The sequence below is a fragment of the Lotus japonicus genome, chromosome 5 (assembly GCF_012489685.1).
Source record: "Lotus japonicus ecotype B-129 chromosome 5, LjGifu_v1.2".
NCBI lineage: Eukaryota > Viridiplantae > Streptophyta > Magnoliopsida > Fabales > Fabaceae > Lotus > Lotus japonicus.
Window position 1 is genome coordinate 33,135,995 of NC_080045.1, and position 27,531 is coordinate 33,163,525.

The following is a 27,531-nucleotide window of genomic DNA, read 5'->3' on the forward strand; positions in this document are numbered from 1 at the left end:
ACCTGAAAAGAATCTCAAGAAACCATCAAAACGACAATGTAACTCATTGGAACATGTCATTAATCATGATAATTCACCATCCTTTCATTCAATTCAGCAAATAAAACCCCCAATGTGCAATCAACACTCATGAATTCAAAGGACTTCAGCTCAAAAGTGACCATAGGAATTACCCTCTAACTAAAACTAATTAAAAAACTAAATAAATAGTCTAAAAACAACTAAACTAATGCAGATGCAATTATGACTTAAAAAGGGACTCATTTTGACTTAAAACTCAATAAATGACTCAAAAAAGGAAAAGGAAGAAACAAGAAGGACTCGATAAACATAGAATAAACCTCGGGTCATCAGTCCAACTTTGTTAAGCTCTTAATCTTGATTTGCTTAATTTAGCCACTTACAGCTTATAAAATGGTACCATTCAAACCCCTTGAGACTCAGACATTCCATTCCAACACTTAGCCTCTTCAGATAGTTCCCAGAGAGCTCATAGAGAGTGAGAGACCGAGAAGAGCTTCACAAGCTTCTTCTCTTCGATTCTCTCAAATTATCGAGTGTTAGAGAGTAATTTTCGTTCCATTGAGTTTCTGAGAGAGTGAGGATTCGATCTGGGTCAATTTCATGAAGCTTTGAGCCCAGAAAACCCAAACCCGCGAGCACCCTGCAACTCCAACGAGCATTTTCCAGAATCCGGCGAGTTCTTCAACCTGTGACTCGACTTTTCTCACGTTCCAGACCTCCATAGCAACACCCATTAGCACCACATTCATCCCCATAACCTGTAGAACAAGTCCCAGTGCCCGGAACAGCAGGACGGTGACGATTTCAGCACCTCCAATCATCTTCTCCGGCGAACCTCGTCTTCTCCGTCGAGTGAGTTTCTGCAACTCTCTCATTTTCGCGTTGTTTTCGATCCAAAACGTATCCTTAAGCATGTTAGGACATTTTTAGGAAGCTTTAGACTAGTTGTGAGCCTCGAATCACCATGAATTAGCAGAACCAATATTTGAATTTTCAAACTCGAGCATGCTATCGGGTTGAGCTTCAGGCCTCGAATTGGAGTGCCAAATTGATTAGTTTATGCTTCTGGAACGTGGTAGAGCCTTTTAGGATAGGTAGAATCGATGATAAAGCTCTGAGGTGAAAAACCCCAATTTCACCTCACGGCCGATTCAAAAACTGGCAAATTGGGGTAGTTACCGTGCTTAGATGCTTCTAAAAATGGTCTAGATGGATTCAGAAGGTTGGAAACTATAGGAATAGAGTATCAGAAGTTAGTTTTAGCCTAATTTGTGAATTTTTTAATTTGCAAGTAAACTTAGGATTAATTTGAATTTTCAAACTCGAGCATGCTATCGGGTTGAGCTTCAGGCCTCGAATTGGAGTGCCAAATTGATTAGTTTATGCTTCTGGAACGTGGTAGAGCCTTTTAGGATAGGTAGAATCGATGATAAAGCTCTGAGGTGAAAAACCCCAATTTCACCTCACGGCCGATTCAAAAACTGGAAAATTGGGGTAGTTACCGTGCTTAGATGCTTCTAAAAATGGTCTAGATGGATTCAGAAGGTTGGAAACTATAGGAATAGAGTATCAGAAGTTAGTTTTAGCCTAATTTGTGAATTTTTTAATTTGCAAGTAAACTTAGGATTAATTTGAACTTAAGCTAGGTTAATCAGCTTAATTAAGTGATTCTGAACTTGATTATGAGTTAGGAAAACTAGGAATAGAGTAATGAAAGACCAAGAAGTCAGAAGTCAGTAGGCTAGCATGATGAATTAGGAAGTTAAGTTAGTAAGCTAAAGAATAAGTGATTTTGACAAAATGGCTTAAAGAATAAGTTAAATAATCTAGAAGTTATTTTGAGCTGAGCTTAGTAACAGAATCAGGTCAGTAAAGAAAATTGGTTATGTCTAAGAGTAGAAGGGTAATAAAAAGAAACTGAAATTAGTACGTGGAGTAGTTATATTTTTAGCTTCATAGATCTATAACCCGACCATAATCCATGATGCAGAGCGTGAAGGATCAAGCTTTCGAGTTTCAAAAGAAATCATTGAGTCACTATGTAAGGGGAGTTAGACAAGACATTGTCTTGGTACATGGCAATTAAGTAATCGTTAAAGCAATAGTATACATATTATTATTTACTCACTTGTTTACAATAACTGTGGATTTTATGAAGTGATGCTGAATGTTTGCTTGTGATTCATATGTGAATTGCTTGTGGATGTTGTATTGCTGCATTGTTAGAAATGAGGTAAAGTATACCATGGGATATGGTGATACTTAGGAAATCGTCTTAAAAGCCCGGATAAGAGAATTTGTCTTATGACAATACATAAATCTAAAAACATCTGAGGTAGGAGGGTACAGGGAAATAATTCACCAGCTTAATGCGTTATTGATACTTGGATTTGGAAACTTGACCTACCCGTCACATGTTAGGAATCACCTTAGGAAGATAGATGTTAATAATTATAAAATGGAATTAGTAAACGAATAGGTGATACCCTTTGAATGTCTAATACTAACACATATTGTATGCTAGGGTTTGGCTCGTCGGTTCGACCATCGATCGATCTGAGACAGTGTGTTACTACCGTCAAGAGATTCGATTAGATTATCTTCCAATCCTCATCTACTCGAGTCATTCATTTAAGTGGGAGTCATGACGACCATGTCCTTGGTACCTTTGATTGTCAGTTTGATCTAATCGTCACAAAATATATATATATATATATATATATATATATATATATATATAGTTATTCATACTACCTCAGACTTTGTTAGAGTCTTAATCATAGTCCATTCCTAGTTCTAGGGTTAGTTCGTCATCTAACGGTTATCACCTTTTGGTTAGAGTGTGGGATGTTACACGTTACACTCATAACTTTAGCCTGTTCTATTCATATTATTCATCTCAATTCATTAGGAATTTATTATTCAATCTTATCTAGACAGAGCTCACGACCCAGGGAGCTTGATTCCTTCACGTTTTAAAGCTTTTGACCATGGTTGCCATGAAAGTGGAATCAAGTTCCCCTTGCTCTGGCTCTCTTTCTTCCTTTTCAGATCTGTTTCTTACTATCCAAGCATTGGTAAAACGATTACAGCAAGAACTAAGCAGGTCAGTTCAGTTGGGTATCAAAGAAAATGTCCAAACTTGTTCATGACTTGTGCAATTCGAAAATCATATACCCACCCTTTAAAACTATGTTTATTGTGCATAAAATCAAATAAATGAGCTAAAAAACGAGTTTAGAAATCCCAGAAACCGCAAATTACCGAATCTGGGAATAGTCGCCGGAACTAAACTGAGTGAAGGTCCAGGCGTGGCTATCCTAGGGAAGAACAGAGGTAGTTGAATCTTCTCAATTGGAGGTCGGAGCAAGGATTAAAACGTGTTTAAAGGCTCGGATTTCCCAATGAGCTCGCCGGTTAAATCATCTGCCAGATGAACACGATGAAGAACAGCCCAGATTTCATGAATTCACACCCAGAATTCATCCAAATGCTCCAGATTCCATCCTTACACACCCAGAAACATAATTGGAGAGTTCTTGGAGAGAATTGAAGTAGTTTTCGTCAAGAACAAAGAAGATGAATGAATGACTAAGTTGAGGACTTTGAGAGAGAAATGGGAGCTTCTATCACTAGCTCTGAGGCTCAGGTCAGGTCTGGGGCGTAGCTTGATCATTAGAGATTCTGAAGGTTCAAATTTATAAGCAAGGAGGTGAAGGAATTGAAAGACAAGTGGCCTAGAAAGTTCATGCACAAAGACAAGTGTTTTTATGGAAGTTCATGCATGAAAACAAGAGTCCTTACACTTGTCTTTCTACTATGAAGACAAGTTGAATTCTTCATGCACTTAATCCCTCTTAATACATCGATTGAAGCTTATTTAATCAAATCTAAAAATTATCCAAGGTGTGTGTGAATGATGTTTGAGTTTTCATCACTTTGTAAAACTATTATATTTTATTTGATTTTTCGTTAGTTTAATTTATAACAAATTCATAATAAAGATTTTTAATATTCAAACCTTGACCATGGAAATAATTATTTACCTCATAAACATATTTTCTTCCTCTTTTAAAATTTTAAATTCAACACATCAACAACAATACATAATAATAATAATAATAATAATAATAATAATAATAATAATAATAATAATAATAACTTATTAAATTAGTAGAGGGAAAAATGGGTTGTTACATGTTCAGTGTAAGCCTAATATTCTAGGAATGTTGTTTCCCAGGAATCTTATTATCGGCAAAGTCATTACCGGGTAAAATGAAAAATGTGTTTGGTTAGTATACATTATTCTCAAGAATATTTTTGAAAATCATTTTAATAAAAAAATATAAAAATAGAAAATAAATGGTGAAAGAGATAGTGAAAAATAACTTTCATTCCCATGGGAATGTAAGATTTCCCCTCTTTGAGATAAGAATGAAAATATTAAATTCATGTGTAATTTATATGTCATCTTTCATACCCGAGAATAAAAAATTTAAAACTTGTACCAAACCTGGGAGTGTTACATTCTCAACCTCACATTCCCGAGAATATTTTGAGATGCCTATTGTTCTTACATGAACATTGAGGTCTTCATCTAAGGTTCATGGTAGGATTGGTAGCCATTGTTATGCCAAAGAAAGAACCCTCCTTTATTATGAATGGGGTTAGCCTTTTATAGTGGGGCTGAACCCTAAACCTAAATCTATTACATTTGGGCCTTGTCTATGGTCTATTGGGCCTTAGTATTGACCCATACGCCTAACTAAACCTATCTGGACACTAGCGAGCTCCTTCGTTGACTCGCCTACCCATCGTTGTCCTAACGTTAAGGTCTCGCAAGTATCTTGTTTGGCGGGACTTGTCCACATGCCCGCAAGACGTCAAGTCCTTGTGCAGAAGGATGAAGTGCGTCTTTAGTATCAGGTCCCGACCCGCCAACATAGGGCGAGTCCAGTCCACATGCCCGCAAGACGCTGGGTCTGAAGCAGGAGTATGTCCTAATTGTCTCAAGTCTCAAAGAACGCGTGCCGCCCTTAGACAACTCGTTATGGAGATAACCCTTCGACTGGCGGTCACGACCAATACCCCCGGGTGTCCCCCCATAACTAGCCTTCCAGGTTACACCGTTCTAAACTCGACTTTGAAAGTGAAGAGTGTCCTCTATAAAGCATATAGGTCGCCAACATGGCGTAGCAGACATACAACTCGCCATAAAAGCGACTAATAAATACAAGTGCCAACAATGGCATAATGAACATATAACCCGCCACAAAATCGACTAATAAATACATTTGCTACCATGTCTGAAGAAGTCATCATATGTGGGAAGTATCTGCCCAGTCCACATGCCCGCAAGACGCCGAGTCTGAAGCATGAAGACGAAGCGCGTCTTTACTCCAAGATGACAATGATAAGATGACGAGATCAAGCCGCCAAAATCTATTGCACAATGTCATTCCTAACGACGCAGTCACATGTTCTCAGCCCAACATATAGCCATGGAGAATCATGCGAGTATTGAAGAAATTGACTTGTAGAATCATACTTTTGAACTTATCATTAATTCGCTAAACATGTAATCTAGAAATAAAGTTCAAATACCACCAACAACCAAATGTTTTGAGAGTGACAACAGTGGCGAGATGCAAATAACTTGTTTGTTGACCTTGCTTTTACACTCGGCCTGTTTTCACTTCGTTATGAGGTCGCTTCATTCGCGCCTCAAGTCTTAATGCGGCTCTTAAAGGGCGAACTGTGCGATCTCTATCCCACATATAGTAGGCGAGACCGGCCTAGGTTTTGGAGATGTGAACAACCAAGTCACATGAAGCGGCAAGAACAAAGTCTCAAATACATGAGGACATCAAAAGGATTGTCCTTAACCGTTGGCACATGTTTTGCCTTTCGTTGAGATTCTTTTATTGGCATCTCATGTGGTCCCGCGGCTCTTTTAAGCGCGAACTGGGTGGGCACTATCCAACGATGTAGTCGACGTGTCCAACCCAGGTTTCGGTGATGTGATCAACCAAGTCACATGACGCAGCTCATTACGCGCTGAAACGGGCGGTTCCTATCCAACATATAGCTGGCGGGACCAACCCCGGTTAACTGCGTTGCCACTATCCAACATGTAGTTGGCGGGTCCAACCCAAGTTTGGCGCACAACGTACCTTGCCATAAATCGTCCTTAATGACATAATCTCATAAACTCAGCCTTACTAGTCATGGAGTCTTATACTTGTACTATAAATATCAATTTGTAACACCATCCAATTGGACTTTCCATTTAAGCTATTCCTTTGATATCAAATTCATTTGCATTTTGTGAATGACAAATTTCAATTGTGTGGAAGTGTAACCATAATCAACATTAAAAGCATAAGGCATAACAAGAAGTCCCTCTGCCGGGAATTAATAGTACATTCACATAAAAGAAACCTGATCATGTATTTGTATATTGAGGAAAACTTCACATTCACATAAAACGAGTACTATCAACAATGGATGCTACTGTATAGGAATATAGCCATAGTGAGGAAATCCTAAGAAAAATAAAATCAGAACCAGCAATAGACAATTCCTAAAATAGCAGAACTATGCAAGCTAGATAGAGTTAAGCTAGCATATCATGCCTCATTTGAGAGATCTTTGTAAAAGCATCCAAACAATATCGCTTTCAGAATTCAGATCAGGTCTAATCCGAGAATTTTTCACACATGTAGGAGTCATTTGGGGATGAGTAGGAGGTAATGAGAACAACAGTTTGCAGCAAAATTTATTCATAGGAGGAATTGCTATGTGCTTGCTTTGTTAAGATATTCCAGCTTAGAGTTTATTTCAACTATTGTTAAATCAAGACAGTAAAGTGACAGCAAATACATTAAGATCAATGTAACCAGTTTTAGATCATACAGCAAACATACTTTAACATCTTTTCAAGAGCCTGTCTTGCCGGAAATATAACAAATCATTAGCAAAGATTACTTGATTAAAATCACCTTAAACTTCCTCATTCATCAAGGTTGAAGCTCATTTATTTTTCATAACTCAAACAGTTCAGATTCATATAAGGATATATAACATCTTCTAAAATTATACACCTTCCAAAAGTTCATTAAATTAAAGCTGCAAGATTGTTCTTCAAAGTACCATTATCAAAAGAAAAGAGAAAATTCATAAGATTGTGCAGATTGTGGATATATGCCCATATGCATATATTCAATAAATCACTGAGGTGATCTATCAGATAGGCAGTGTGCATTAAAATTGTCAGAAAGGTAGAGCTGAGATCAGATAACCAGGCTAGCAGTAAGAATATTATACTCCCCTGGTTCATGACAGTGATGTTTATCATCAACCCAGAATGCTCAAGCGGAAACAAATTGCTCTTCCCTTCCTGATTCTTGCATTCTCAGATCAGCCTAAATATTCACATTGTTCATGCTGATTCATACACCTAACAGATCATGCATATGCGTCCCTACAAACAAACAAATAACCAACCTATTATTTTCTTCATATAGCAAGGTCAGCATTGAAATTATAGTTTTCTTGATAGCAAGTTGATATCAAGGAAGGTACAAGTTATGGTAAGTTCAAATTTTGTATTAAAGGACACTTGATGTTGAAGCTAGTTCAAATTTTTGAAAAAGCGGGTCTTATCCAAGTTAATAGACAAAAGTAATGTTCTTTGTGCATAGATTACATGGCTGCAACCTTTCTGGGTTTAGATCAAATTCAAAGAAGCAAATCATCTTAACAGATCAATGAGCACAAGCAATGAATCATGGAAGGAGGTTCACACTTAGGACCAAAATAACTAGCTAGCAATATAACGATCTTCTTTTACTGTGTAAAATTAATCTTCCTAGCCTCTATTCCACCAGATTTTCAAAGCATGGGGTGTCAAGCAGTAAAGGAAGTAAAATTATGCCAATCCATACCACAATTTCAGTCATGGTACACCAATTTAAATGATAGATAAGAATTCACATATGCGAAATTAGCAAATAAATCCGGTGAAAAGGAAGTAACACTCCCCTGATAAATGATGACGGAGTTGACTGGCACATTGTAACCTTCGAGGATGCAAAATTTCAGTGAAGCATTTCGTCAAACAGTTGGTGTGTTCCCACTCATAGGAACGTTCCGCTTGATCTGACATTTTTCTCCCCGCTCTTTCACAGAGAGCTGGTGCACTATCTCAATTCTGTTGTCGACACTCAGGGCAAATTCAATTAGCTCAGATCATAACACGGTTTGGGATCAAAAGCTGAGGGAAAAGCCGACGGCACTACTGGAGCCGTGAACAGAGGGAGGTAGCGCGAATTGAAAAGAGGTTTGGTGCTGCACACGATGACACAGACCCGCCGCGTTCTGTCCTTTATTGCTATCACTGGACTCGCCGCCGCGTGATCAGGGAGGGTCACCGTCTCTGCTCTTCATCTTCATTCTCGTTCTGCTCTGTGAGTGAAGCAAAGGAGAGGGACAAACCAAGCAGATCTGGAACGAAAAGCATCAAGAAGACGAGAGGATATACTTCCACCATCTTCCATCGTCTCTACTGCTCCGCTCCGATCTTCGTCGTGAGGACGGTTGTATTACCTTTGGTACGCAATTCTCGATTGCTAAAACTCAAAGCTGAGTAGCTGGTTTGCAAGCCTCTACTCCACCCATCAGAAGAAAAGCTGCCATGGCGTCTTTACGCCGTTCACATCAATGGAAGTGGGGGACGTTTTTCCGGCCCCACGGTGGGTGCCAAAATGTTCTTACATGAACATTGAGGTCTTCATCTAAGGTTCATGGTAGGATCGGTAGCCATTGTTATGCCAAAGAGAGAACCCTCCTTTATTATGAATGAGGTTAGACTTTTATAGTGGGGCTAAACCCTAAACTTAAATCTATTACATTTGGGCCTTGTCTATGGTTTATTGGGCCTTAGTATTGACCCATACGCCTAACTAAACCTATCTGGATACTAGCGAGCCCTTTCGTTGACTCGCCTTATCCAGCGTTGTCCTAACGTTAAGGTCTCGCAAGTATCTTGTTTGGCGGAACATGTCCACCTACCTAACAAACGCCCCTAAAGATTCCTTTCACATTTTCTTAAAAATTCTAATTATGTAAAATATAGAGAAGGAAATTGGTTCAAAGAATGTAACTGATTGCACTATTGTTCAATAACACATTCTCTTGGGCTTGAAATAAACTATACCTTCTGAAATTTTTTTTTAGGTGGGTTTCACTAGCTGATTGCCTTTCTCTTTATTCTTTCTCAGTATCTCGTCTCATAGGCCGTTTCGAATCAAATACAATTTATTTTCCGAAGTTGAATTTGAATTGGTTTTTCAGCGGTTCTTCCAGCAGTTGCTTAAAAACAACGTTAACTCGCGGCGCAAGAAACAGTGACGGTTGTATAACTAATGGCATGACGGCATGATTTTTACCAGCGATTGGAATGTTCGCTAAAAGCCCGCTAAAAGCCCAGTATTAGAGTAATAAAAGCCATATTTTAATCAGATGTAACGTGTGGCTCAACAAATCCGTGATATATATATTCTCTATGTCTCAGAAATAGCAAAATCTTGTTTTGTTAATTTCTTCACAAATAAGAAATTGAATTTAGGAAACTCTAGATATCCACTACTAGGACGAAAAAAGCAATCAAATTTGGTTTCCATAAACAAAAATATTCTTACCAAATGAAACCTCAAATGATTTATACTAATTTGATTAGAATCTTCTTTTTTTTGAAAAGAATTTGATTAGAATCTTAAATAGGTCGAAATCGTAGGGAGGATAAGTACAAGGCCGCATTATAAATAAGCCACTCCAATATACCTAATCAAGTGCAATTCACCCTAGATAACACTTCTGATTCTCATTTCATTCTCCATGGATATGTTGAATCAGGAGAAGAAAACCACAGGCCACAAGAACATTGAGATCAAGAAGATTGTCAAGAAAGAATATAAGCAGATCACGTTCTCGAAACGACGCCCAGTCCTGTTCAAGAAAGCAAGTGAACTATGCATTTTATGCGATGTTCAAATAGCAATTGTTGTGTTTTCTCCAGGTGGAAAATTGTTCTGCTTTGGCCATCCCAACCCAAAAACCGTCATCACTCGCTATCTCAATGGAACTACTTCTGAAGATTCGGAACCTGGAAAGCCAAGACCCATGCCTTCAACATATGAAGGGTACAATAAACGATACGAGGCGGCGATAAAGAGATTGGAGATGGAGGAGAAGACACTAGAAGAGATGGAATTTATGAAGTTTTTGAACGTAGGAGAATGGTGGAACGATCCGATTGAGGAGATGAGGGTTGATCAAGTTGAGCAATTTATGTTGTGTTTAGATGACTTAAGGGTAAATCTGGTAATAAAAGCAAATGAATTGGCGAGGATGAAGAAATCAGTTTTGTAGTTTCACAACTGGTTTATGTTCTTTCTATTTTATTTTCTTCCTGCATTAGCTAGGCATTTCCGGTTTAATTTGAGATGTTTTTTATATTATTTTCAGTAATGAATTTTGCGAGTAAATCATAATCTTCTCTAGAATTTTTCTTCTTTAATGGGTGTTTATCTATTCAAAAAATTGTGATTGCTCCACCCAGTCAATGATTTTCCCCGGTTTCTTTTTGGATTGAACTCAATATATATTCTATTAATTGATTTAATTCTATTAACAAATATGTATAAAAATATACAATATCTCATGAGACGGCCCCTGCATCCTTTAAGACGTTTCTGGAGTCAAGATTCAGCAGGTCCCGGTTGGTTTGAAGTTGTGAGAAGGGTCTGATGCTGTTTTATTAGCTAAGCCTAGTTCTTTGCTATCTTATGTGTGTTTTTTTCAATTATTTTTGTTTCTGTCTTATGCTTTTCATGTACTATCCCTATTGTATTTTGCACTTTGGGTTTATACCCTTATCTTTAATATATAAGTTTGGTTTGTCCAAAATATATATATATATATATATATATATATATTTTTTCCTTCATTTGTTGTATAATGTATTAAAGATATATATATATATATATATATATATATATCTTTAATACATTATACAACAAATGAAGGAAAAAATATAACTGATCTGCAAATGAATTTGGTTTCTTTACAGCTAAACTAACTATTGCACGAGAGGGCATGTGCTTGGGAATTAGGATGAATTCAGTTCTGCTTGATGCTGGGGATTCAGAAAAAATAAGGAAAATTGTATATTAGAATAAATAATCCAATATATAAGTTAGAAAAAAATCCTGTCATTAGATACCCCACCTTCATGCAACTCAAGTAATTTTACCAAACTCTTATCATGAAAGAACTATTTGCAGTTTTGCGCTGCCTTTTAATCCCCTCATAGAACACTTCATGATTGATTATGCATTCAGATTTCAATCAACTATCATGAATGGTATAAAAGGAAAAGTATTATATTGTCTATTAATCCTAGGTGAAAATGATGCAATTTTTCCAGAGTATTCCAGAAATTTTTAAGGTTTACATGGTATAAATGTATAATAGTCGGAAAAACTCAGAACACTAACAATATTTTGGTTTTTTTTACATTCAAAAGATAAATTATACCCACCAATAATTGGTCCCTGAATTTTTTTCTCCCAACCAATATGTCTCATAATTCTTATCACTTGAGTTATTCTTTGGAGATAATATGATATGGGGCTTTACTGTATAAGTTAGAAGAAAATCCAAAACATAGGTTAAATATGTTTTTTCCCTACGGCAAATTATTGACATATTGATCTCTCTAAATTTTTCATTGAAATAGATCCCAACTTTATGGAAGCCATTTTGGTGATTTTCTGTCTGCACATACTGTCAGCCATCCAGGCATAATTTGTTATGTGAAATTCCTCCATAGCTAATTTTAATTTTTTAATGCTTATATAGGGACAAAAATCAAAATTACTCCGAAAAGAAAAATTTGTGTGATACGCTATTATGCTGGTGGGGTTTTATGATTAAGGATATTTTGGATTTTGATTTTTTGCAGGTTAGATCTTTGGCAAGGCTGTTGGTTAGACCTTCATGGAGAGGGCCCGTATCACAAATCATTTTATTTCAATAAATTTTTACTTTTAAAAAAATTGATAAGAGAGTTATTCCGGCCCATAGTTAGAAAAAAAATATTAGAAAGATCTAGAACATATTTGATTATAGTTTTTAAAAATTGATTTCTGTTTTTATAAACTGTAAATTTAAAAATTTATTTTTTACATCGGAAAAATAAATTGCACCCTTTAGACTTTAGAGATTGATCCCTGACCTCCCCTAACTTATATGTATGTCGCATAGCTCTTACTACTTGAACAATTATTCAATGACAAAACTTGTTTGTTTTTAAATCCTATTTTTGAAAATAGTTCTCATTTTTCATTTTTTAAAACTAAAATTTATACCAAAACAGTTAAAAGATATTTTCTATTTCAGTTTTTGGTTTTCATATTCCAATAATATATAATTTAAAAATATATAATTTAAACATTTATTCGTTAAAAACACTTTTCAAAAACAGTTTTTAAATACTGTTTTCAAAAACTGTAATGACCGGCTACCTCAAGTCAAGTTTTTCATTTTCCTTTCGTGAATTAATTGAAAGCATCTTAAAAAATGGAATATAATAATATTATAATTTATTTAAACTATTTAACTATACTAATTTGATCTATTACAACCGTAGATGGGAAAGTTGTAGGATTTTATGGAAGGGTAATTGAAAGTTGGATCTTACATTATAAATAAGCTTTTTTTTTTTTTTTATGTAAAACAGGATTGCCTCTGAAAGGGTAATTGAAAGTTGGATCTTACATTACAAATAAGTTTTTTTTTGTCTAAAAATGTATTCTTCTTCGGAGGCAATCCTAATCGAGTCGGGAACATCCACATCATGGTGGGGCTAACTCTCTCAACAGGGTTTTTTCCATCCACAAGACTCGAACTAGAAACCTTGCTTAGGGGAATCAAACATGTACCACTTGAACCAAACACATGTTGGTTACAAATAAGCTATTTGAAGTTTCAGATGCTACATTTCATTTCGATAAATTTAGCCATGGATATGGTTAAGAATATATATATATATATATATATATATATATATATATCTTATGAGAAAAGTGATCTTATGTGAGAATATGAAAATAAATCAAGAATGTTAGATTAATTATGAATAGGTGTGACTTTTTAAGACATTTTTAAAAATTCACATAACTTTTTTAAGTGATCATATGATTATTAATTTGTTTTAATTTGGACTATTTATATTTTATAATCAGATCTAACATCGTGATTTATTCATATCTTCGCATATAAAAACATGTATATTATGAGAAAGATGTTTTTATATGCTCACGATGTTAGAATAAATCACGATGTTAGATCTGATCATGAACGATCCGGATTAAAACAATTTAACGATCACAATATATATATATATATATATATATATATATATATGTATATGGCGATATATCAGCACACGAATTAGCCTCTCTTCGAATATGTCAGAGTGAGACACGCCACGACCGAGTAGAAATATCAACAATCTCTCCCAACATCGCTGCCAAGTTAGAGGACACAAAAGAGGCTTCCAACATCCTAATGGAATCCAACAAGTCACTCTCACAAACGATATGCCCAAAAGCTCACCAGAGAGAGCACAAGAACCAGCGACGGTACACTAAAAACCACCCAACTAAGCGACACAAGCATTGCGAAGCAGACCCCGTAACTAATATGCTTATTATGCAATTTAAAACAATCATCATTGTTCAACTTTACCTGTGTAGATCTAGGGCAAGACCAAAGCATGTCAGGACTCTCTAGTGAAGCCACATGCAAGGTCACCAGACCATCACCTTCGACACAGATCAAAATTGGATAATTTCTCAATAATTCGAGACTAATCTATCCAGCGACAAACTATTTTCAAACTTCTCCTATTATACCGAGACCAAAAGCTTAGTTAACCTATAAGTGATTGGGGGGTTGGTGTTATGGTGGTTTTCATTTTCAAAAATTAGATTAATTTTTCTTTCTTGTTTTACCTTTTTTTTTTCAACAATCTCTCCCAACATCGCTGCCAAGTTAGAGGACACAAAAGAGGCTTCCAACATCCTAATGGAATCCAACAAGTCACTCTCACAAACGATATGCCCAAAAGCTCACCAGAGAGAGCACAAGAACCAGCGACGGTACACTAAAAACCACCCAACTAAGCGACACAAGCATTGCGAAGCAGACCCCGTAACTAATATGCTTATTATGCAATTTAAAACAATCATCATTGTTCAACTTTACCTGTGTAGATCTAGGGCAAGACCAAAGCATGTCAGGACTCTCTAGTGAAGCCACATGCAAGGTCACCAGACCATCACCTTCGACACAGATCAAAATTGGATAATTTCTCAATAATTCGAGACTAATCTATCCAGCGACAAACTATTTTCAAACTTCTCCTATTATACCGAGACCAAAAGCTTAGTTAACCTATAAGTGATTGGGGGGTTGGTGTTATGGTGGTTTTCATTTTCAAAAATTAGATTAATTTTTCTTTCTTGTTTTACCTTTTTTTTTTTATAATAAAACGAGACTTTTCATAATTTTTATCGTTTCATCTGATAGTTTTTCCAGTCTTGCCCCTAGTCGTGCTTCAATCAAACAGTTTTTTCTGGCCTTACCCACTACTGTGTTCCTTTTCCATCAAGTTCCGCTCCCTTATCCAGCCACCACTGGCGTTTTCCAGCTGCCATTATTGTCCTCTTATGCCTTATCTGACCAACAATCCCATCGTTGGAATCGTCTCCTCAAGGTTGGCTAAACCCCTCCAGTCAGGCGGAAAATCGTCTCGTACGCATAATAGGATGGATTATGTTAGCTATTTGCAGTGTATACCACATATCACGGTACCAATCAATAATGGGGAAAGGTTTTGATGTCATCCCTCCTTAGTTTTAATGTCTTCCTCTTTTTTCATAAACCCAAAATTTGTATTTGTTAAAATAAAATTTTACACTTATAAGTGAGAATTTTATGTTGCATTCGTGATCCTTGCATCACACACTTATAGGTGCGAATTTATTCGCTTATACGTTAGAATTTTATGTTGCATTCGTGATCCTTGCAGCACGCACTTATAAGTGCGCATTTAAGCTAATTTTCACACTTATAAGTGAGAAAGTGTATCAAACAAGGGGGAAAATGTGTGTTTTGCACCTACTGCGGGTACGGAGAAAATATGATTTATCTGGGCAAAAACGTTGAAAAACACCAAGAGATAAGTAATTGCGAGGCCAACCTTAATGGTGAAGATTGGAAGAGCCGATAATGATGAGTAAGATGAACAAGATAATTGTCGGTGATGTAGTTGGATGAGATGAAGATGATTGTGGGCGAGGTACGTTTAATGTAAGAAGCAGATGGTGGTGATGTAATGTTATGATTGATGAAAAAATGAATATGTTGGATAGTTGTGACAATGGTGGAGATTGAAAAAAAAAAAGGATAGTGAATGGTGAAGGATATAAGAAGGATGATGGTGGTGAGGTTGGTGAAGATAGGAAGAGGATACGTAAATGATGAAAATTGATTTTAAAGGTATTTTAATAAAGTGCGAAAAAAAAAGGGATGGCATGAGAATCAATTGAGGTGGCACCAAAACTAATGCCCATCAATAATATATTTAGTTTCCCTTAATTTCTGTACACACATAAAAAAAGGAAAAATAAAAGGCAAATTGGAGATATGGAAATTCTGTTGCACGTACATTTGTTTTCAGTCACTCATGTAGAAAAAGTGTATCCGCAATTGCAAACATCATTCACCTGTGGAATGTATTGACGATGCTCACTGTCCACAAGTGTACATATACCAATTATGAAAACAAATAATATGAAAATCTGAACTTCACACTCCATATATTATCAGTAAAGGCATGCTCTGCCGAAGCAAAAGATGGAAACTATATATATGAGTGTTGCTACGAAGCAAAAGATGGAAACTATATATATGAGTTCTGCTACGAACTATGAAGTACGACTGTATTAGCTCATGATACACACGGACTTAATTTAATTCAATGTTCTTAAAAAAAAACAAATCATATTTTTTTAAATACAAATTCAGCAAATTAAAAGTAAAAGTTTTATAAAAACACGATCCTGCCTTTCGTCCAATGCATCTATCGTGTCATTTAGTATTTTCCTATAAATAATCAATCAAGCAAGTCATCCTGTGTCAACAACAGTTATCCTCACCAGTCAGCACCTCTTCCTCCCCCAACAATATGCTTGCAGTAAGCAGCCTTCCATTTTCTCAGTCAGTAGATTCAAGCATCATCCTACAAAGGCAGCTGAGTTCCTTGTAAAAGTGCTTCTCGCTTAGCGGGCAAAACTGAACTCCTGCTTAATTCTATATAACGTATCTTCCGATTCTGATTCAATACCTAAACAACAGTGACATATGCCACGCTTGTAAGAAATGTTCCACCAACGTTAGTATATTGCAGCCATCTATGAATTTCCTTTTAACTTCCTTTCCAACTTGTGTGGTTTGGAAGCTCGTATACCTACACGAGAAGCTGCTTTGTCCTTCTCCAAACTTGTCAGATTTACCTTTCCCTTCCCACCACCACCAGAAAAACTTTTGGGCCGACCTCTGTTGTTCTTTTCAATTCCTTCTGACTTTCTTGCTTTGTAATTTTTATCATTAGAATGTTTACTTCTCTTGGCTAATTTGAACTCGTCATTGCTAGAGGACTTCTGTGATTCAATTTTGCTTGGGAAGTCTGTCTTAAATTTATTCTCCCTCTTTCTCTTTGTATGCTTAACCAAATCTTGGGTACCTGACTTGTTGGGTTTCCCCTCTGGTCTGCAAAGAAGATACAAGGAAAGAGTTAGAGAGGGTTCTAATTCAGCTTCCAAGAAACAAAAAATCAGCCTACATATTTTTATGAAATTAAATCATACCCCTTGGCAGATGAATCTTCAGGCTTAATTTCTGTATCATTAGTGACTGCCGCACGTGATTTGCCATGTCGATTCTGCAAAGACAATATGCAACATTATAGAAATTTCATCAAAAATGTAATCAGTCAACACTGTACCATCTACAATTATTACAAATTTCAAATGAGCCTGAGTTGAAAGTAATAAAAAAATCCTAAAAAGATAAAATTTTCCATAAGGTACCAATTCATTAACTATTAATTATAGATTAATAATAATGATTCTCTTAGCTTTCATATTGATTAGGGATTTGATCTCCTTGTCTCGACTCAATTGACGGCTCATTTTATAATCTAAAATATCAACGTATAACTTCAACTAGTTTTTCTAGTTTTAAATACATAGCCATGTGAAGATATAAGTCAATGATAATAGTTAATGCACAGTATTACAGTCGGGAAAAAATTTAGAACCAAATGAATAGCAGGTAAATCATTGTCTAAATTCACTTGGGACAATTTTTTTCAAGGTACTGAAGATAAATGTGCTTTACAGATTGTTTAATGGCTGGCTAACTTCAGTCATTTTTATCTTCAAAAGAATAAGCCTAATCATTTGAGCTTAATCTATTTTGAATTAGTTTTTTCTTAAACAGAGTAATATTTGGCAAGGGTGGACCCTAGAAATGGAGTGCGAGTCATCGGCTTTCTCTCCCACGGGAGGAGGCAGCTCGCAGCCGCCGGATGATGGCACTCAAGCGCAGCGTACGACTTTCAAAGATAAGCTCATGGGAGGCACCTCGGCTCCACCCCCTCAGCAGTTTGAGGACCTGATTGACAATGGTACAATGAAGGTAATCTATGTCAATGATAACCCACTGCTTCCCAAAATAGTAGTGGAACGTGATGTGATTGAGAACATGTGTTCCCCTTGGAAAAATGCTCTGGTTATCTCCCTGCTAGGGAGGAAGCTTGGGTATAAAACCATGAAGGTGAAACTGACGAACCTATGGAGGCTGGCAGGTGAATTTGATCTCATGGATGTAGATAATGGCTTCTACATGGTTCGGTTTGACAGGGACGAAGATAGAAGCAAGGTTATGGGAGGAGGGCCATGGATGGTCTTCGATCATTATTTGGCGGTTGCAACATGGAGCCCAGAGTTCATCTCCCCGGCGGCGCGAGTCAAGAAAACACTAGCGTGGATTCGGATTCCTGGGCTAAATGTGGTGTTCTATAATGAGAGTTATCTTCTGTCAGCAGCTAGGGCAATTGGCAAACCAATCAAATTGGATAGGAACACTCTCAAGGCGGAAAGAGGCAGATTTGCTAGAATCTGTGTAGAGCTTGACCTTGATAAACCGGTAGTGGGTAAGATATGTCTTGAAGATTACTGGTATAAAGTTGAGTATGAGGGCCTCCACGTAATCTGCACCAAATGTGGTTGCTATGGCCACAGAAGTCGGGAGTGTAGTGGCCCAGTACCACCGGCACCGAAACCTTCTCCGGCACCGGCAGCAACAGGAACACCGGTGGCACACGAGGATACGATGGAAGTTGCTGGGATGGTGGGGCCAATGGACGTTCAAACCAATGCCAACCTGGCACCAGAAGAAGTTGTTACGGAAACAAACATTAATGAGGAGAAAGGCATTGAAGAGGCAATTCAAATGGAGAGACAAAGTTTAAATGCCAATGATGAGGCTGAGGTGGAGCCCTTGGGGAAATGGATGACGGTTACCAAAAAGAAGAGGAATCAGAAGAAGTCAGCGAGCCAAGGTCCTAAGATGGCGGCTGAGACAGCTCAGGGAAAATTCAAAAATAATAACGCTCATCCTAGGAGTAATGATGGGGACACGGCCGTTAAAGGTCGACAAGGGAATAAAGGCGGAAATCAAGGCAAGCACGTTAATGGGAACGATAAGAGTAAAGAGGCCGTGGTCAAGGATTCCAAGGGGCATCTTAATGGACAACAAGGTAGCAATGATGAGCAAGTAAAGGCTAATGATGGGGAGCGGAAAACTAGGGAGCAACACAAGGTGGTTAAGGTTGTGGCTCCTGGAGTTTTTCAATTTCAAACTCCAAGTGGCCCCACAAGCCAAGCATTAAAGCTTAATAAGAAACGTAGAATCAGAGGAGAAGATTGGGAGCGTGGGGGCCACGATTTAAGGGAGGAAATAAATCAGAGACCAAGTGCACTTATGGACCCACAGGAAATTCATGGAGATGCCATGGCCATTTTAGGAGATTCCAATAGGGACCAATTCCTATTGGAAGGTGGTGAGTCGAAAGACGAGCTGGAGACCAATGCCATTATTATTAATGATTAGAGGGACCATCGCTGCGGGGCCCCAGGGGATATTCCCCAACCTTTCAATCAATTTTTTAATGATTGGTTTTGAGGATTTTAAGATTGTTTCCTGGAATGTGAGAGGTGCTCTCCATGAGCATGGGAAGCTTGCTATGAGAGATATTGTCCATAGTAAAAAACCGGACGTGGTTATTCTATTGGAGACCAAATGCCAATTTCGAAGGGCGAACAGATTCTGGACCTCCCTTGGTTTTGTTCCTATTTTCATTGAGGAAGCCAGAGGCTTCAGTGGTGGGATATGGGTGCTGGCAAACAGGGGCTCCAATGTGAACTTTCGTGTAATAGATAATCAGCCTCAAGTTGTCACCTTTGAGATTTGGAAAGCAAATTTTTCTTGGATGTGCAGTGCAGTATATGCTTCCCCTATTCCGAACCAGAGAGAGAACTTGTGGGAGCAGATTCTCCATCTGCGTGGCATGGTCCAGGTACCTTGGCTCCTTATGGGGGACTTCAATGAAATCCTTTTACCTTCTGAAGTCAGAGGAGGTGAATTTTTGCCTAGCAGAGCAGACCTTTTTGCTTCAATCATGGATAGATGTAATCTTGTTGATCTGGGCTCTGTTGGGCGGAAGTACACGTGGTTCAGAAAGACTAACAACAGGCTGGTTTTGTCTAAACGGCTAGATCGAGGATTGGGCGATGTAGATTGGCGAGTGGCGTTCCCTGATGCGTTTGTAGAGATTCTAAACAGGGTTCACTCTGATCATAGTCCTCTCCTTCTTCATTGTGGCCTCACCTTGGCCTCTACTCAAGACCGTCCTTTCCGTTTTCTTGCTGCATGGGCCGAACACTCTCAGTTTGAAGCCTTAGTTGAGAATTCTTGGAGAGCGGGGGAAGAGAGTATTCCCCAAAAACTTGGCAGGGTACAGAGAGCATCTCAGGAGTTTAACAAAGATGTCTTTGGCAATATCTTCAGAAAGAAGAGGCGTGTGGAAGCTCGCCTTCGAGGGGTCCAACGAGAGCTTGATTTAAGAGTCACCTCAGATATGGTTCTCTTTGAAGCGGAGTTGCAGCGGGACTATAGAAGTATCTTGAGACAAGAAGAGCTTTTGTGGTACCAGAAAGCAAGAGAAAATAGGGTGAAGTTGGGTGACCGGAACACAGCGTACTTCCACACCCAAACTGTTATAAGAAGGAAAAAGAATTATATTCACCACCTTAAGTTGCAGAATGGTGAATGGTGTTCTGACGGGGAGGTGCTAAAGCAAGAGGTGCAATACTTCTTCACTAATCTTTTTGCGGCCCCTCCCCCTACAACGGCTTCGGCTCTTAGCCACAGTCGGTTCCCTAGACTGACTTCGGCAGCGCAAGACATGCTAGTGCAACCAGTAATCAAGGTGGAGGTTAGGGAAGCTTTAATGAGCATGAAGTCCTTCACTGCGCCGGGCCCAGACGGCTTCCAACCTTTTTTCTACAAGAAATATTGGAATCATGTTGGAGACTCGCTTTGGAGGATGGTAGAGGGAGCGTTTCAGGCAGGAGTGGTGGATGAAGAGTTGATGGAAATTCTAGTGGTCCTTATCCCGAAGGTTGATCATCCTTCTACGGTTAAAGAACTCCGTCCCATTAGTTTGTGCAATGTGACCTATAAATTGATCACCAAAGTGTTGGTTAATAGGCTTCGGCCTTTCCTCCATGATTTGATTGGCCCTACGCAAAATAGTTTCCTTCCAGGAAGAGGGACGATGGACAATGCTTTTCTTGCTCAAGAGATTATCCATCACATGGCTCACTCTCCTGCAAAGAAGGGCAAGGTGGCCTTCAAAATTGATTTGGAAAAGGCATATGATAGTGTTTCCTGGAATTTCCTGAAGGAGACCTTGGAATATTTTGACTTTCCGGAACCTACCATCCGCCTCATCATGTGCTGTGTCACCTCTTCTCATATTTCTATTCTTTGGAATGGCTCGCGCCTACCTAAGTTCAAGCCGGGGAGAGGTCTTAGACAGGGAGATCCGCTATCACCCTACCTTTTTGTGCTTTGCATGGAGCGCTTATCGGTCTCTATTCAAAGCCTGGTTGATGACGGTGTTTGGAAACCTATTCGGATATCCAAAGATGGTCCTCCAATTTCCCATCTTTTCTTTGCGGATGATGTGCTTCTATTCTGCCAAGCGTCAACAAATCAGGTGAACCTTCTGGCTTCCACCATGAAATTATTCTGTGACAGTTCTGGTCTCAAAATTAATTTGAATAAATCAAAGGCTATCACATCCAAAGGTGTAGGAGCGGAGGTGAAAGCTGAGATTTCTAGTATTGCTCCCATTCCCTTTGTCAATGACTTGGGAAAATACTTGGGCTTTCCACTTAAAGGAGGCAGAGTTCAGCGGCAGAGTTTTGATTTCCTCCTTGAAAATATTCAACGCAAGTTGGGATCATGGAAAATGAATATGCTGAACCTAGCAGGTAGAGTGTGCCTTGCAAAGTCAGTTATAGCTTCCATTCCAACCTATGCTATGCAAGTTTTTTACCTTCCTCGTAGTGTGACAAGCCGAATCAACAAGATCATGCGTTCATTCATCTGGAGAAATAATCAAGGGGGAAAAGGGTGGCACCTCGTGGGTTGGCATAATGTGGCAAGACCTAAGGATGAGGGAGGTTTGGCACTCCGTGATATGAACTATGCAAACACAGCTTTACTTGGCAAAGCAATTTGGGGTATCTTCCATAAACCCCATAAATTGTGGGTTCAAGCACTAACACATAAATATTTGCGTAAGTCTTCAATTTTACAGGTCCAATCGAAACCGTCAGATTCTCATGTGTGGAAGGGCTTACTTAAAGCGCGGGATCAATTGAAGAATGGATTCCTGTATCGTCTAGGTGATGGCACAACTTCCCTATGGTATGATGATTGGAGTGGGAGCGGAAAAATTGCCACCATGGTCCCTTACGTGGACATCCATGATGTTAGCTTATCATTGAGGGATGTTATTTCAGATGGAGCTTGGAACGTGAGCAACTTATATACTGTTATGCCAACTGAGGTGGTGGAACAACTGGAGAAAGTGAAGCCAAATCTGATTCAGGGGCGTCGAGATACTTGGATTTGGGATCCCAGCGACAAAGGGTGCTACACGGTAAGAGAGGCATATGTATGGCTTCGTCAGCAGGACCAACCAGAAACACCTCAAGGGGATTGGCGATGGCTTTGGCGTTTGAAAATTCCTGAAAAAGTTCGATTGTTTATCTGGTTGGTATTGCATAACTCCCTCCAGGTGAATCGTTACAGATTCAGATGTAATATGGCGGATTCGCCGACCTGTGGCCGGTGTTCAGCGGCGGTGGAAGACATTCTCCATTGCCTGAGAGATTGTCCGCATTCCAGAGAGATTTGGAGGATGGCGGGAGCCTTGCGATGGAGGGGATTTATGGATAGCGACTGCCAGAACTGGGTTCGAAGACTAGCGCAGGGACCAGATGGCTTGAAGTTCCTGATGTGTTGCTGGGGAATCTGGAAATGGAGAAATAATATGGTTTTTGAAACCTCGCCATGGCTGATTCAGGAAGCATGGAGGCGCATCTGCCATGAGCATGATGAAGTGGCTCGGTTCCTGGATCATAACATTGCTGCAACGACTGAAAACTGGATGTGCAACAGGTGGGCGGTGCCTCCATCTGGGAAAATAAATCTGTGCGTGGATGGTAGTTTTTGGTTGCCGGATCAGCGTATGGGTGCTGGGGGCCTTGTGCGGGATGACCAGGGACACTGGGTGCGTGGGTTTCATGCCTTCCAAACGACGGGAAATGCCCTCCTGGCTGAAGCTTGGGCCTTAAAGCTTGGCTTGCAGTTGGTTTGGGATTGGGGCTTCAGAGATGTCATATGCAATGTTGATTGTGCTGACTTATTGAAGTCTTTGGAGGATGAAGAGAGTAGGAGGTGCCTACCTATCCTGGATGACATTCATGAGCTTATTAGCAGGCAGTGGTCAGTCTCCCTGATTCGAGTCTCGCGTGATTGTAATAAGCCGGCAGATTGGTTAGCAAAGAAAGGAGCCTCTTCCCCTACGGTGCCCTTTTGTGTGCTTGATTCTCCGCCATTGGACTTAGAGATCCTCATTATGGGTGATCGTTTTGCGGCTTTGTAGTTGTTTATGTTTGTTTATTTTCCGATGTAGCAAAAAAAAAAAATTTGAGCTTAATCTTGGTGTGAAATTTTAAGCCCGTGTAAGTAACTTTCATGACATTGCATACGATACCGTAACATATGGCTAGGCTCGAATCAAACTTAAGTTGTAGTACCATTGCTGTCCTTTAATTAATATTAAAAGGAGTACCTCTAGAACTTCCTTGAGAAAATCATTGTACTTCTCTGGGGTAACCAATTTTACAGAAGCAGAACCACACTTCCGTAATAAGATTTCAAATATGACAGAGACCTGTGGAAAACCAAGAACCATTATTTTATGGGTCAATCTAGTAAACATACGAATGAATGAATTCATGTTGTACAGGTGTATCAATTTAAGCACACCCATGCATATTTATGATTAGGAGCTTAATATTAGAAATTGGACATGCCTTTGATTTAAAATGATTTCTTGAAACAGATGACCACCGGACGATTTCAGTAACAACATCTGAAAGAATATTCTGCAACTCTTTTGCTTGTAAGCAAGATACCATCACTTTTACAAATCCCAAGACAGCCTGTTATACGTAAGATTAAACTCCAAATAATAACAAATAAGCGCAAAACAGTCATCTAATCTTGAAAAAATAGGAGAACACTCACTTTTATGATTTCCAAGTCTTTGGTATGAAGCAAAGATAAAAGAGAAGGGACAAGACCAGAAATGGAGAGACAAAGATTTGCATCTTTATATACCAATACAGACAACACAGAAACTGCTCCGCTTTTTATATGGGGAGATGAGCCAGAAAGATATCCCATTATCTGTATATTCAGAGTATAAGCTCATTAAGTTCATAATACATTCCAGAAAATGCATTTTATCAGCTCTAATTATTATGTGGTATGATATAAATATTTTTAACGCACAATAAGATCAACTGAATACAATGTAGTGTGGAAATTGCATTGGTCTAGTAATTACAGGATTGAAAGAAAACTTGAATAATGCACAACAAATTGTGGAAAATTCAAGTTATACTTGATTGAGAAAAAAGAAACCTTATGTTTAGCAGCAGGCTAGTAGAAACTAGTGATTTTCTGATAAAGATAAATAAAATTAAAATCAAGAATGCACTTACCATGCTGACTAGTTTGTGATATGGTTCAATGGGACCTGCAAATGATAAGTCTCTCAAGCTAGAACTTATATTTAAGAGTAGATCATGAGCTTCTTTCCTAGCTTCATCATTTCCCTACACAGTGCCGTTATATACGAATCAGTAGTAGTACAACAATCACATCTCCTTACTGATACAACAACACATGGAAGACCTAGCTAAACAAAGGAATTAAAAAACGTATGTCTTTGATACTTACATCTTTTAAAGTGAGAATGATTTCATTGAGAATAAGAAAAGCCTTTGAGTTATCCTCCTCTTCTAAACTAATCTGCAGAATGCATATAAAGAAAAGACCACTTTAGTGCAAATCGTAAGTTAGCAGCACCCCCTCCCCCCCACCTTCCTCCCAATCAAAACTCAGCAAGTAACTGCTTGAATATGCAAGAGCATAAGCAAAAAAACTATATATTAAGGCCCCGTTTGGAAAAACAGCTTAATTAAGCACTTATGGTCATAAGCACTTATGACATAAGTGCTTATTTATAAGCTATTTTTAAAAATTTATTGAAATAAATAAAAAATAAGCTGTATATAAGCATAAGCTGTTTTTCATAAGCTATCCTGATTAGCTTATGAAAATAAGCTGAAAATAGCTTATGGCAGGCCATAAGCTGTTTGCATAAGCTCTCCCAAACACTGGTATAAGAGCTTATGCTGTCAAATAAGCTCAAATAAGCTCTTCCAAACTGGGCCTAAAAACATGTCATGGACATTTCTTAACCCTATTTCAATGTTCAATAACCACAAGGAAATAAAAACCAACTTAAAATGGATAAACACACAAAATATTATGGTTGGAACATGTGTCACAACCTAAATTCTGGAAGCCTACTTCATATTAAGTGGACAGAAGCAGAGCAAATCATGGTTCCAATTTATTTATTCAAAAAGGTGCTAATCGCATATGAATTTTAAAATTTAAATCACTATTAATAGAAAGAAATGAAAATAAAAACAAGTATATTAGCACAATAATCAAACCAAATTAATTTTCAATGTGAAGCTAAGATGGAACTAGACCGAAACTAGTCACAAGTCATGAAATTGACAGGCTAGCTACACAGCTTGGGTTAGTTTAGATTAGATACATCAATAATTGAAAATGATTCACACGAACTTGGCAGAGGAGATGAAAGCTGAAAATGGATTTCTGAAAAAAAAAAAAAAAAAACAGCATATATGGCAAAGAAGTTTCTTGAAGAATGCTACACATCTTCATATCTAAGCCATATGGAGATTGACATAAATTAGATGTATAAATAAAAGGAATATTATCATAAATAAGGAATCTGACCTTTACTGTCTGTACCATTAGCTTGTGAAAACAAGCAAACCGACTTCTAAGAGTTGAAACAGCAGTTGGAGGCTTCAGACCATGTAATAAATCAATTAGCTCCATATAACGAGGAGAAGAAAAACATGGGTGCTCCTGCAATATTCAGCAACAGTACTGAGATAGATAATAAGGTGAAAATGAAACAGAAGTATTCTATGCAAATGCAGACCTCCAAAATTTTGCTCAAAGTGCTGTATGCTTCATGCTGAACACTTTCATTAGTTGCCTACATACCAAGCATACATAAAAAAAATTTGTCAAAATTATACAGGTTAGTCAAAAGAATAAAAACATAACCATAATAACAGTAAAAAAAGATTGCTCAACCTCTGAAAATCACCTGAAATGATTGTATAGTTAAATTATAAATTATCTCAATAAGATTATCGTTGGCTCCTTCAACAAGACAAGATGCTATTTCCAACATCAGACACCTGAAGAATAAAGTGACTCTGGAAAATTATCAACTATATAATAACAAAAAATTGAAAGACAGGAGTTATGTTTTCAGCACCTAGGTTTCCAGAGTGACCAATTCAAATTGGGAAGAGACAGACTGTTGTTCAGGATGATGTCAAAGCTGAACCATATTCATATCACCCAATAAATAAGAAATTTGGCTTTAAAACAAGATCAACAAGAAACAGAAATCTTGGTTATTGTCATCCAGTTGTAGAAAAACAATTGACATAAGTTCCATGAACCAACTCTCTAAAATTGAAGCACCAGCCCCTCACACAAGTTATAGGTTTGAACAAGATGCTGACTACCATCCTTCGAGTCAGTGTTGTCAATAGCGGGCTATAGCGCCGCCATCGCGGCGGTACGTGGCGGAGCGGCGGATGGGCGCGACGCCGGAGGCTGTAGCGGCGCGGATTTCGCGTCGCGGTGGTAGCGTCCGCGATCGCGGCGAAAATCGCACTTGGTGCAGCGCAATAGCGGCGCGATGGAGGAAAGGGAAAGTGATGATGGGCGAAATCTCGTTTTTACCCCAACTTAGGTTTAAAAATTGAGGGTAGAATGGTCTTTCTCATTTGGTTAATGAAGCTTTTTAAAAAACTGAGGGCAGAATGGTCGTTTCCCATCGGTTAATGAAGCTTACACACTGTTTCTTCTTCCTCTTCTGTTTCTTCACCGTACAGAGTTCTCGACATTCACTTCCTACCTCTGTTTCTTCTTCCTCTTCACGTTGCTTCTTCTCCTTCACACCCACACCACCTCCGGCGAATTTTCCGGCGACTTCAGGTTTGTGATATTCCTAAGCTCCTTCTTCCCCACACCTGCGAGAAAGTGCTGTTGTTTGAGGTTATTTCATCCTATGTTTCTTCTTCCTCCTTTTTCTCTGTTATTCTCTCATTTTTCTGATTTTCTATATTCTCAATCTCATATTTCATTGTTCTCCATCTTATTTTTCTCTATTATCCATCTCTGTTCTCATTTTTCTTTGGTCTTTTGCTCTCCATCTCTATTCTACTTCTTCCACGCTCTGTTCATGCTCTGTTTTCCATACTATATTTTCTGTTCTTCTCTGTTAATGTTTTGTTCTCCTTCTCCATCTCATTTCAGCGC

At 38.3% G+C, this 27,531-nt stretch overlaps 2 protein-coding genes across 3 annotated transcripts in view; one reads left to right on the forward strand and one right to left on the reverse strand.

The window, feature by feature from the left end:
- Nucleotides 1-9,921: 9,921 nt before the first annotated feature.
- LOC130719459 (agamous-like MADS-box protein AGL62) lies at nt 9,922-10,455 on the forward strand. Its single transcript, XM_057570086.1, has one exon. The coding sequence runs from the start codon at nt 9,922-9,924 to the stop codon at nt 10,453-10,455; it is 534 nt and encodes a 177-aa protein (XP_057426069.1).
- A 5,583-nt stretch (nt 10,456-16,038) lies between these two features.
- The window catches only part of LOC130721469 (uncharacterized), a 28,039-nt gene continuing 16,546 nt past the window's right edge, over nt 16,039-27,531 (reverse strand). Inside the window, exons 9-19 of one of the 2 annotated variants that reach the window (XM_057572264.1) lie at nt 26,477-26,542; nt 26,303-26,396; nt 26,132-26,188; nt 25,921-26,055; nt 24,823-24,894; nt 24,585-24,698; nt 24,106-24,267; nt 23,892-24,020; nt 23,648-23,749; nt 17,022-17,095; nt 16,039-16,923 (exon numbers count right to left, since the gene is read on the reverse strand). In XM_057572264.1, coding sequence (XP_057428247.1) covers nt 16,566-16,923; nt 17,022-17,095; nt 23,648-23,749; nt 23,892-24,020; nt 24,106-24,267; nt 24,585-24,698; nt 24,823-24,894; nt 25,921-26,055; nt 26,132-26,188; nt 26,303-26,396; nt 26,477-26,542 — 1,363 coding nt within the window. In that variant the 3' untranslated portion in view covers nt 16,039-16,565. The remainder of the gene's footprint in view (nt 16,924-17,021; nt 17,096-23,647; nt 23,750-23,891; nt 24,021-24,105; nt 24,268-24,584; nt 24,699-24,822; nt 24,895-25,920; nt 26,056-26,131; nt 26,189-26,302; nt 26,397-26,476; nt 26,543-27,531) is intronic. The other variant, XM_057572266.1, reaches the window with a different exon arrangement.

What these genes read in the sequence shown, in the direction of transcription:
- LOC130719459 (XM_057570086.1), top strand. Translation starts at nt 9,922, where the DNA reads ATGGATATGTTGAATCAGGAGAAGAAAACCACAGGCCACAAGAACATT.